The sequence below is a fragment of the Leptomonas pyrrhocoris genome, assembly GCF_001293395.1.
Source record: "Leptomonas pyrrhocoris isolate H10 chromosome Unknown, whole genome shotgun sequence".
NCBI classification, from domain to species: Eukaryota; Euglenozoa; class Kinetoplastea; order Trypanosomatida; family Trypanosomatidae; genus Leptomonas; species Leptomonas pyrrhocoris.
Window position 1 is genome coordinate 990,818 of NW_015438358.1, and position 11,368 is coordinate 1,002,185.

The 11,368-nt window shown below is 53.2% G+C and overlaps 4 protein-coding genes across 6 annotated transcripts; all 4 read left to right on the forward strand.

Annotated features, from left to right (window-relative positions):
• Nucleotides 1–555: 555 nt before the first annotated feature.
• ABB37_01378 (putative mitochondrial hypothetical protein) lies at nucleotides 556–2,973 on the forward strand (the record flags this gene model as incomplete). 2 transcript variants are annotated; one of them, XM_015797850.1, is made up of 1 exon in its annotated part: nucleotides 556–2,973. In XM_015797850.1, exon 1 carries the CDS (start codon nucleotides 631–633, stop codon nucleotides 2,971–2,973), a length of 2,343 nt encoding a protein of 780 aa, XP_015663370.1. In that variant the 5' UTR covers nucleotides 556–630. The 2 variants fall into 2 exon arrangements, with proteins under 2 accessions (XP_015663370.1, XP_015663371.1); XM_015797851.1 differs by having other exon boundaries at nucleotides 585–2,973.
• A 465-nt stretch (nucleotides 2,974–3,438) lies between these two features.
• Nucleotides 3,439–4,563, forward strand: ABB37_01379 (putative chaperone protein DNAj; the record flags this gene model as incomplete). Its single annotated transcript, XM_015797852.1, has 1 exon — nucleotides 3,439–4,563. Exon 1 carries the CDS (start codon nucleotides 3,649–3,651, stop codon nucleotides 4,561–4,563), a length of 915 nt encoding a protein of 304 aa, XP_015663372.1. The 5' UTR covers nucleotides 3,439–3,648.
• Nucleotides 4,564–5,167: 604 nt separating this feature from the next.
• ABB37_01380 (putative Protein phosphatase 2A catalytic subunit putativeprotein phosphatase 4 catalytic subunit) lies at nucleotides 5,168–6,586 on the forward strand (the record flags this gene model as incomplete). Of its 2 annotated transcripts, none has more annotated exons than XM_015797853.1 (1): nucleotides 5,168–6,586. In XM_015797853.1, the coding sequence occupies exon 1, from the start codon at nucleotides 5,660–5,662 to the stop codon at nucleotides 6,584–6,586; it is 927 nt and encodes a 308-aa protein (XP_015663373.1). In that variant the 5' UTR covers nucleotides 5,168–5,659. The 2 variants fall into 2 exon arrangements, with proteins under 2 accessions (XP_015663373.1, XP_015663374.1); XM_015797854.1 differs by having other exon boundaries at nucleotides 5,492–6,586.
• Nucleotides 6,587–7,642: 1,056 nt separating this feature from the next.
• On the forward strand, nucleotides 7,643–10,810 carry ABB37_01381 (hypothetical protein; the record flags this gene model as incomplete). The annotated part of the gene is made up of 1 exon (XM_015797855.1): nucleotides 7,643–10,810. Exon 1 carries the CDS (start codon nucleotides 7,751–7,753, stop codon nucleotides 10,808–10,810), a length of 3,060 nt encoding a protein of 1,019 aa, XP_015663375.1. The 5' UTR covers nucleotides 7,643–7,750.
• Nucleotides 10,811–11,368: the final 558 nt, after the last annotated feature.

Below are 11,368 nucleotides of genomic sequence, written 5' to 3' on the forward strand. Positions count from 1 at the left end.
CGTCGCTGTTTTTTTTTTGCCGTGGACACCTGCCCGTGGTTGAGAGCACCGCAGAGACTATTTATGAATGCGCATGTGCCCTGACAATGAGTTTGTTTCAGTAAGTCTCTTTTCTTTTTTTTTGTTCTTTTTCCAAACACCGCCTTGTTTTTTAGATAGGATTGATTTTAAGGATCACATGGGGATCAAAAAGAAAGAAACAAAGGAACTGCACCTATAACGCCGCTGAAAAAGATCTGTTTGTTGATGGTGGATGATGCACTGGCAGCGAAGGCAAAGGCCCCCATCTCACTTCATAGCCGCTTGTGAGTAGATTCTACTGCCTGACTTATGGAGTATTTCTTCTAGTACTGCCCTGTTCGGTTTTTTCTCATATATATTTTACTTGCTTTCTTCATTCAGCGCTGGTGCTTCTATTCATTGTTGTGGCAATTGCTTTGCAATCCGTTTCTTTTTTTTCGTGAAGAATCACTTACAATGGTCTCTTTGGTTTTCATCTGAACAACAGTCGTCTCTCCTCTCACCTCCTCTTCGGACCCTTTTTTTTCCCAAATCAGCGGACTCGTTTGATTCTATACACCCACAGAGCTGTCTTCTAAAAAAAGGGCTGAAATTATTTCAATTTACCGTATGCTAAGCGTGTTGTGCGTGCTGCGGTGTGCGCTCTCTGCGACTCATATCCACCTGAATGGCGTGAGGGAACGTTTCGGTGGCTCCGTTTCGTCTGAGAGCCGCGCGGACGACCAAACAGGCCTTGCAAGCTCTTCCGCTGAGATGGACCGCGCGGAGGCGATCGAGAGCTTCAGCAATGAGGTTTTCGGCTGCGGAAACAAGCACTTAAAGAATGTGGAAACGTTGACGGCACTCCCGGAAGGGTTGCATTCCTTCCCAGAAATCTGCTTCATCGGAAAGCCAAATTGCGGAAAGTCGAGCCTTATCTCCTGTCTGCTGCATAACGCACGTCTCGGAAAGGCTGGTGCAACTGGTGGCACGACCCGCCTCCTCCAATTTTTCAATGTGGGCGATGCTCTTCTTCTTGTGGATACCCCCGGCTACGGCGGATGGAAATGGCGAAAACTTGATGAGCCGCTGGCGGCGAGGGCGAATGCCTTTTCCATCTTGTTTCGCTATCTGGCGCTGCGCAATGGCAGTAATTTAAAGCGAGTTTATTGGCTAATGGAAGCCAGTGCCCGATCGCCCGTTTCCTTTCAACCGCGCGACGAAGAGATATTGGCGTTTCTCTCGCGCGAGCGCATTCCTTTCAGTGTAATTTTGACAAAGATTGACCGACACTGGCGCCTTTGCGCCGATCAGCAACGAAAGACGGCAGTCATCGGCAAAGACGGCCTGGTGCATCCTGGACACGTTAAACCGAAGGGGTCCAGTTACTGCTGCACAACTCTTCCCGAAGAAGGCGTGGCGCGGAACATGCGCGAGGTCTTCGGCTTTCTTGGAACGGACACCGTCCCCATTTTGGGTGTCAGCGCTAATCGCGAACAGCCTGCCCGCTCGCGCAACATTGAGATTTTGCAGCACGACATTGCGCATTACTGCACACAGGATCTGCTGCCCGGCGAGACGCCTACGCTGACAAACCTGCGCAAGCTCAGTTACGCGCCTCCTTCAGCCGACCGCATTCAAGAAATACAGCTCCGATATCCGGTCGAGTCGTTTGTTGTTCCGCAGAATAACAATTTGTCATTGGCGCGGATGGTAGAGCAGCACGAGGAGATGAAAGCGCATCTTTTAGAGCGTCACGTGTCCGCGGGGAGACTGACCGCCAAGGAAGTCGCGGCCTGTCACCTCGGAAGCGTTGGTGATGCGGTGCAGGCCATCGAAGACGAGACCCTGCAGCGCTCCCGTTTGGGCGACGTCATCCCCTCGACAACTTTTCTCTTCGAGGTGCCCTCACATTCGGTTGAGCTTTTCGCAGATGGGAAGGGGAACGCCGTGGAGCTAGCGGGGCAGTTGACGGAGAGTGGGCGTGACACGTGCAGCAACAACACCACCTCGGTATGGCGTGAGCCCGGCACTTCGAATACGGTGCGGGATGCGATATCGATGGTGGAGAAAGGAAATCGTCCCTTTCGCATTCGGCCGTCACTCGCCTCAAGGCCATCTTCTTTGTCAGCGCAAGCGGAGCAATGGCATGCCGTGCTGGGTTCTGCGTGGGAATCACAACGCTCTCCCGTAGAAGTACATGTCAGTGATGAAAAAGTGGGGCAAGTCGAGAACGCAGCTGATACGGCCGTGGAAAGGTCAGAGCCCTCACTGTCTGACGGACCCGTACACCCTGCTTTTCTGTCCGATGTTACCACCATTACACCGCCTACCACACCAACGGGGAATGCGCATGAGAGAAACGATATTTTATTACAAGAGCGCTCGCCCTCTTCCTTGTCCCTCCCTGCCATGCTGAACCCACATGCAAACTACGTCACAGCCATTGACGGGACACGGATCCCACGCAGCATGATCTCCGTCTCCGTGGAGAAGCTCGCCGTGAACAAAGAAGACGAGTTGACCCACTTCGCCACCAAATCAGGAGCCGGGGCCTATGAGGAACTTTTGCTTCTGGACCAGGAGGACGAGGGCACTGCTGATCCCTTTACTGAGACAGACGGCTTCGCGCGCCTGCCGGAAGTTGTGCAAACCAAATTGCTGGACACAAAGCAGTGTCGCACCCGTTCCGCAGCTCGGAGGCAAGAAGAGCGTTTTCTGGCCAAGTATGTAGCGAAGAAACGCAAGGCGAGGTCGATTTCTATGCACGCGGAAGGGTACATGTGCCCTTGGCTGGGCATCTCAGAGAAGCGCGACGTCGTGCGCGGAGTAGCTGGCAACCATAACCTGGGCACAGGCGGTGCCGTCATCCGGGGACTCAAGCAGACGGGCTTTGGAGGGAAGAGTTATTCCGCACGTACCATGAAGCACAGAGGCCGCGCAACAGCGAAGACTGGATCATGGGCGGCCTAAACGTTATTGCCTCCTTTTTTCTTTTCAGCGAAGCAAGTAAACTTCGTCTGCACTCTTTGCAAATGTAGTCTTCACAAATAGTGGACCAAAAAAACAGCTTTCAAAGTGTTTTTCCCTCTCACTCAGATACCAAAGTGGTGTGAATGGTGTTTAGACTTACCGCGTGGCAATCGTTGTCTCAGGAGGTAGAGAAAAGCTACGAAACAGCAGTAGCAGGGGTTTCCTGTTGTTTTACTGCGCGCTTTCTAGTTTTTTTTTTTTGGGTCATTTAACGGTAAAGAAATGTGTGAAGGCTGTAACCACGATTCGCTGGAATTTGTCGCCTTGGCGATGGTCCTGTTGATGCCTTCTGCGACTCACGCATGCGTGCACACGCGTACGTCCTCCGCGCTCATAATACTCTTCTTCTTCTCTTTGCTTATATGATCACTTGCATATTTATACTCACTATGTTGTGTCTGCCCTAGGCGGTAGGACAATTTTCCACCTACAGCTACTTGAAAGATTATTTTTTTTCTTTTTCTGTATACTGCTGCGAGCAAAAAGGTTTTTGTGCTGTCCTAGCTTAAACCCTGCTGTGTTTGTGTTACACAAACGATTGAATACAAGCATTGGCGTACGCCTCCATTAGCCGTTGTTGACTATCCTCAAAGTATCACTACCTTGCCTGCAAAGATGTGTGCAGGTAGCATTTATGACCTCAAGGGCCACTCTGCCCTTTACGAGGTTTTAGGCGTCCCCCAGACCGCTACCCAGCGTGAGATACGTCTGGCCTACTACCGATTAGCAATCGTGTACCATCCTGACAAGAATCCCGGTGGCGGGGACGTCTTCAAAGAGGTTTCCTTCGCGCATGGCATTCTCTCCGACCCAGAGCAGCGTGCTATGTACGACAGTGGGACGCTGCGCGGCGATATCGAGAAGAAAGCTCGCGCCTACGACCCGTCGATGGATCCCAATGTCGAGCTTAGCCCGGAGACTCTGCGCGCCTTTGTAGATCGCGTGAGGCAGTCGCATAACGCAAATCAACAAGTGCAGAGCGCCTTTGAGCAGCGTCGGGAGGAGGAGATGAAGCGGCGGGCAGAGTACGACGCGAGAAACCCAACCTTTCGTGCAGAGTACGAGCGGGCCCGTCGTATGCGCCAACGTGGGTTAGGCGCAACTGCGGGATCCTCTGCTGCGCCGGAGGTGGTCGCAGCGAAGCCGCGAACGTCTGCGGAAATCGTCGCGGAGCTGCAGCGAAAGGAACAGGAGGGTGCGTTTAGCCACAAGTCAGTCTCAGCGTCCTCTTCCAGCGGTGCGCAAGGAGGTCAATTTTCGTACAAGAAGGAGCTGATGGCACAGTACCGCGCCACACACAGCGAGTACGAGGTGGGAGAGGACCACAGCAGCAACGCGAAGAAGAGCAGTCTTCCCTTTGTGCGTGCTCAATGCGAAGCACCGCAGTACAGCGAGACCGTGGACGAGAAAATTCAAACCTACTCCAATTTCGACTACAGGAAGTACGTCGAACAGGGAAGATGGGATGGCGATGAGGTGGAGGAAGCCATCATGGCGGACGCACTCGGGCAGTACGATCGCAACCATTGAATCGGAGGGCACAAGCCGGCTTATCATCAACATCGACGAGAGTCACCGCGTTTTAGCTGTTGTTCCGTCGCCGCCATTTGTTGTTGGGTATTAACACCAAACTCAAACTCAAGGATGTATATAGACTTACATTTGAAACTTGTTTTTCCCCTCCTACATACATATATCTTACGGTGAAGGCACGGCGCTTGTACGTACCTACTTTGCATACTTGGTCCGTCTCTTTATCTTTTCATATTGGAACACGCAAACATATCGTTAAACCAATGAGCCTCAGATACGCTGCCATAGTTTTGCAACGCAGTTTTCCATCCCGCCTGGCGGGGAAATAACTCATGTGAACAATTGCTCCTTTGAGCCTACATTCGAATATGGATGCATGTCAACCTTCCTCTCCTCCTGAATACCTTGGGGCGTGTTTTCACGGCCCGTGCCTCTTTTGACGAACGTGACGCGCTTGAAAAACAATACATGTCAGAATAGCCCAACTGCTTTTATTTTTCTACATTAACCTCGTTCATCTTCTGCATCTCTCACCCGCTCAATCATCTCCCAAACTCATATTCTCGTATTACGTCTTCTTGGGAGCTGGACTTGTGTCGCTAGCTGTTTTAGACTTGAGGAAGTCAACGATCTTTTTTTCTGAAGTTTAAGTGAAAACACATCAAGAAAGGTATTTCTTTTTGAAAACTATTGGTCCTTCAGATCCCCTATTTTGCACTCTCTCATTGGCTTTCTACGCTGTGTGGTAGAACTCCTGTCCACGTCTCCCTTTTCTCTTCGCACTTCTGCATATACGCACTCAGGCTACATCGCCAAGTGGAAGAAGGGAAACTGGCTGCGAAGGATTTGTGTTACAGGCTGCTTCTCTCCCAAAAGCAATCTCTCCTGTTCTCATTTCCTTTTGCGCGATCTTCTATTGTGGCCTAGTTTTTCCTTCCCTAATCAACATTAATTGATCGCTTTTTCTTGTTTCTCGTAAATTGCTTTGCGACTCCTGCTCGAAGATTAGGTCGCTCTTCTTGTCCATCTTCGTGTCAAAAGCGTTTCCCCTGCTTGCCTGCCTACTCCTTCAGATCGCGTTAGCACCATCATCATGTCGACGGAGATCTTAGACATTGACGAGCATTTGGCCACGCTCAACAGATGCGAGAATGTGAAGGAGGCCGATGTGAAGCACCTTTGCGACAAGGCAAAGGAGATCTTCACGAGTGAGGAGAACGTGCACAAGATTCCCGCACCATGCACGATCGTCGGCGACATTCACGGGCAGTTCTACGACCTTTTAGAGCTGTTCCGCGTCGGTGGCGAGATTCCCGACACGAACTACGTATTCATGGGCGACTTTGTAGACCGGGGCTACCACAGTGTGGAGTCGTTTCTTATGCTGCTCGTCCTTAAGATCAAGTACTCGCGCCGGGTGGCGCTGGTACGCGGTAACCACGAATCCCGCCAGATTACCCAGGTGTACGGCTTCTACGACGAGTGCCTGCGAAAGTACGGCAGCGTGAATGTGTGGCGCTACTGCACCGAGGTGTTCGATCTGCTCCCGCTCGCGAGCGTGGTGGAAGGCAAAATCTTTTGCGTGCACGCTGGTCTTTCGCCGTCCATCCAGACCGTTGATCAAATGCGCTCGATTCGACGCAACTGCGAGGTGCCACACGAGGGCGCGATGTGCGACTTGCTGTGGTCCGATCCGGAGGACATCGACGGCTGGGGTCTGTCGCCGCGTGGCGCGGGTTACCTGTTTGGCGGCGACGTGGTGCGCCAATTCAACGAGACGAACAAGTTAGACCTCATCTGCCGCTCCCATCAGCTGGTCATGGAAGGGTACAAGGCCATGTTCAATGACACTCTCGTGACGGTTTGGTCTGCACCGAACTACTGCTACCGCTGCGGTAACGTTGCGTCAATTCTTGAGCTGGACGAGCATTTGAACAAGAACTTCAAGATTTTCGAGGCAGCACCTGCGGAGGCACGCGAAAGTGGGCAGAGGAACGAAGTGCCTGAGTACTTTCTTTGAAGTGAACGCACAACACTGTCTCTTTTTGCCACTTTCATGTAAGCAAGGCACCACAATTTTCCCTTTTCTTTCCCCAATCGGTCGAAACACACTTTCCTCGATGTGCGACAAACAAAGGCAACAGGCTAAAAAGAAGAAAAGAGATGAAATGCTGCTTGTTAGACATTGTTTTTGTCAAAGCAGAGTAGGTCATGTGAGCTTAAAGTGAAGGCGAAGAAGGAAAAAGGCGAGAAGGTGTTATAACTGCAAGTGTGTGTGTGTGCGTGCGTATTGCCTACCCATTTGCACTACGCAGGCAATATATCTCTGTGTCTGTATTTCTATCCGTCCTGTGGCGTTTTGTATTTGCTTGTAAGCCGTTGATATTCAGCAACTGCGGTGAAAGAAAAAGAGAGGGAGAGTAGCAGGAGGAGCAAGAGAAGGGGCGAGAGAAAAAAAGAAAACAGTACTCTGTTTTTATGGTCTTTTACATCCCGTTGCGTACCGGAGCACTCGTAGCGGACGGTTCATGCAACTGCTGAAAAGTTCGAGCTCACGCATAGTACGGTCTTCCTTCTTCCTGCCTGTGCTGCCCTTTAGCTTACCGTTTTGTACCTTATGGAAGGCATCTTCAGCCAGTGTTAATTATTTTGTTACTTACCAAGAAAACTCAACAGGGGCTAAAGAGAAAGGCCGCTGTGAAACGTGGAAATCGGAATCGTGACGTCGTTTTAACACGAGAGGTGCTTGTCGCAGGTGTGCCGATGAGGAGCGTGCGTTTACCGAGAGGATGTTCCAAAGGTGTGCGACGTTGACGCAGCTTTGGACGACACTCACGAAATGTGTTTATTCTCTCTCTCTCTCAACGAAAAGATTCAATCACACGAATGTGGTTTCCCTTTCTTCTGCTGCTTTAGCACACGAGAAAAAAGGGCATCGGAGCAGCGCCTTCTCTAACCCATAGCACGCATGTACGTAGCTTTAATGGCCAAAAGAAAAACATGTTTCTACTAGTCGTTCTTTCGCTCTGTTCCTCTTTATCTTCTTGTTATCGGGGGCTCGTTTCTTTCTTCTTTTAGTGTGCGTAACGGCAGCATTCAATAGCTGTAAAGCGACAAGAACGCAATACAATTTCGTAGAGCGCTGCAGCAGATTGATTGAGAAAGAAAAAAACAGTTTCTAGTTATGTCGCAAAGTTGTTCGGAAGAAGCCCACGGGGGCCCTTCAACGGCAGCATTAGAGGATACATCCATTTCTGAAACAGCTACAACACAGGCTCCACCGCCGCAGCTCTCCTCACCACCTCTGACTGCCACCGAGGGTCGCTCTTCAGCACCTACTGAGGACTTAGGAAACGCCGGGAACGCAAGGCAAACACCCGCTCGCCTGGAAAGCACACCGCACGACGGGCCCACATATGGCGATGAAGGAGAGTCTCCACCTCCGAAAGCCCCCGTTCGCGCGAAGCTGGTCGAAATCAAGCCTGTCATCTCACCCGTCGCCACCGCCACAGCGCATGCGGATCCGGCTGGCGCGCTGTCATCCGGTGTGGTGACTGCGCACACAATATCGTCCGAAGAGTGTGTGGCGGTGCAGGGCAAGGTGGTGCGTACCTCTGCTGAGCCGCGCGCTGCCGACGACCTTCCCATCACCCGGGGACGTGTTGTATCCCCGCAAGGCGCCACTCCCGCTTTCGTTCCTGCCGCGTCACAGCAGCCGCAACCGACACACACCGGCGTGCAACTGTCCGAAATCCAAGCGCATCTGAGGCGGATGCGCGAGCAGAACGAAAGCAAAGGTCTAATGGCGCGCTACGTCTTGCAAAACGCCATCCGCGGTGACCACAGCCAGGCGTCATCATCTTCGTCACGACGTCAACGTGGTCTGGTAGAGATGATACAAGGAGTTCCGCGACTCCGCTTCAAGAACCAGCAGGTGTACAAGCGCAAGATTATCTTGCTAGGCTACCAGGAGGTCGGCAAGACGTCGTTGCGCAAGTGTTTTGAGTCAGAGCCTTTCTTTTTTCGAAATCTTCCGGAAGTGCGCACCACGACCGGTGTGGAGGTGCAGGAGAAGCGCATGTCCATCGATGGCGATTCGGTTGACATAATCTTGTCTGATTTTGCCGGACAGGAGTCGTACCACTCTCACACGTATTTTCTGACGGAGCGCTCTATCTTCGTGCTTGTGTGGAAGCTGTCGGCGATTGAGCAGGACTTTCAGAGCAGTGGCATTAACGCACGAGAGGAGGAGCGACTGCAGCGCTGGATTGCGGAGGTTTTCGCCAAGTTTCCATGTGCGCGCATCGTACTCGTGGCCACACACCTGGACGAGCTTCGCGTTCAGGGCCAGCGTAGCGTAGAGATGATCTTGAACAAGGTAGAGGTGAAGCTGCGGTCGTACATCGACGAGCTCATCGCCGCGTCGAACATGACTGCCGCTCCAATCGTAGCAAGCAGCTCCGGCAGCGCCACCCCACCGCATCCATTTCCCGCCAAGGCGGCTGGGGGGCCGTCGAAGCAGCAAACTTCGGTGCTGTGCAGCCGTGACCCACGCCGCGTCATCGTCGGCAACTTCGCCGTCTCATGCAAGACGCGTCTCATCATCGCCGCGGGCAACTCGCTTCGGCAGCTTTCGGGCGAGAAGATCAGCGGGCTACTGCGCTACCTGGGAACCGTGGCAAAGGAGGACTGCGTGACGGATCGCGAGTATCCTGCGGCGGCGGTGCCGGGGCGGCACGCGAAGCTGTTGGAGGACATTGAGGAAGTGAAGCGACGCCACCCGACGAAGCTGCTCTTGCGGATAGGCGAGTTGGTACAGATGGCCGTGAACGTCGGCATCGACTCCGAGGTGGAGCTGCTCCAGGTGGCGCGTCTCATGCACAGCTGGGATGTGATTTACCTCTTCAACCAGTACTCCCTCGAGGGCAACCCGCTCATTGTCCTCTACCCCCGCTGGCTCAATCGCATGGCCGCCTCGCTGTTCTCGTACGCGCATCTGCTGCGCACGCCGCTGCACCTGCGCAGTATGATCGGTGGTCTGGAGTACGTGGTGAGCAACGCGGAAGCGGCGGACATGAGTCTCATACGAAAAGGCTATCTTCGCTGGCCGCTGGCCCGCGTCCTTTTCCACAAGCCTCTCGCAGACTTTCTGCGGCGGCCGCCCGACGATGCCGACATTGCCATGTGTCTCGAGTTGCTGGAGGCGATGCAGCTCATCTACCCGGTCGAGGTGGAGAGCGATGAGTTCGACGTCCTCGCAGAGGAGGCGCCGGTAGACCCCAGCGTGGGCCGCCCTGTGGTCCTGTCCGAGAAGCTCACGCGGTACTACGTGCCTTCGCTGGCGCCGTTAGACACGCCACAGACGCTGAAGAGACTCGCACCCGTTCTCTTTCACCGCGGCGTGCGTGTGCGATTTGAGTTTAACCTGCTCCCCGATGAGCTGTGGTGGCGCCTGCAGTGCAAACTGCATCGCTTCCTGAAGCTGGTCACGGTGTATCAGCCCGCGCTGGGCGGGACGGAGGACGAGGATGTGCTGTTGGGCGGGTATCGACTGCGGGAGGCAGACGAGGAGCACAACCGCTGGAAGGACTCTCTGTGGCTCATGGGGCAGGCGTGCCGCGTTCTTGTCTACCGTGACGGCCTCAACGCTGTGTCGGTGCTATCGGCAGAGAACACGCCGCGTGGCTCGGAGGAGGTGCTACAGGCCGTCGAAGAAGCCCTTCTGGGGCTGCTGTGCGAGTACAAGGGCCTGCAGCGGCGCACCTACGTGGCATGTCCGAATCAAGAATGCGGCGGCTGGCTGGAGGCGGACGTGGTGGCGTCGTGTGTCAGCATCACCTGCCCAACCTGTAGGAAGACATTTGAGAGTAAGGACGTCGTTTCATCGGGTGTAGGGCCACTTGGCGCGCCGCGCTTCTCGCAGTCCTTGCTGGTAGAGGCAGGGGAGTTGCTGGCCTTCTGCTTGTCGCATCGATCTTGCCTTCACATGTGCCGCTACTTGGGAATTCCGTACAAGGGTCCGTCTCCGCAGCGTGCCGACTCTGCAGAAGCAGACGCGGCGGAGGCAGCAGAGACAGAAGACGGCGCTGGGCGCACGGATGCGCTGGGCACGCATGTGGAGTATCTGCATGCTTTGGATAAAGTGGTGCAGGCCGAGCTCTTTCGCTCCTGGGTGCAGCGCGCAGAGGAACAGGAGCGCCGCCGTCGCATGTTAGAAGATGAGCCGACGCCAGCCTTCTTTTAGTAGAAGCTGGCAATGTCTCATGGAGGCACAGAACTGTTGTGGGAGACGCGCAGGGCTGTATTATTTGACTATGCTCATCGTTTTGCTGTGTCACCTGACCGCTCTTTTTTCCTTCGGAGGTACTCTGCTTCCCTCTCTTCGTAGTCTCCTTTGCTGTTACTTCGATGCTTTGTCTTCACCTTTTCTTTCTTTCTTTTCGTTTTCTACACGTTTGGATGTTCGAAACAATGAAAAAGAAACTGTTTCTTTTGGATTGCTTGTTGAAATGTCTCGACATTGTTTCGAGTTGTTGCTATGGTGCTTTATTCTGAGATAGAACACAAGCGGACACGGTCGTTGCTTAGAAAAATAAAACTAAAAGATTAAAAATACGCACCTCAACGCATGCAAGTGCGTAGCTGCGCTTTGTGCGACTTTTGCGTAACAACGCTGTGTGATACTTGTCCAGTACTGATGTCACAGGATTGCAGCTGTCACGCAGCAAATAGCACGATTGAAAAAGTTCTTTCTCACTTCAATAGTTCGCGAATGAAACGTTTGCGGTTTCCCTTTTTTGTT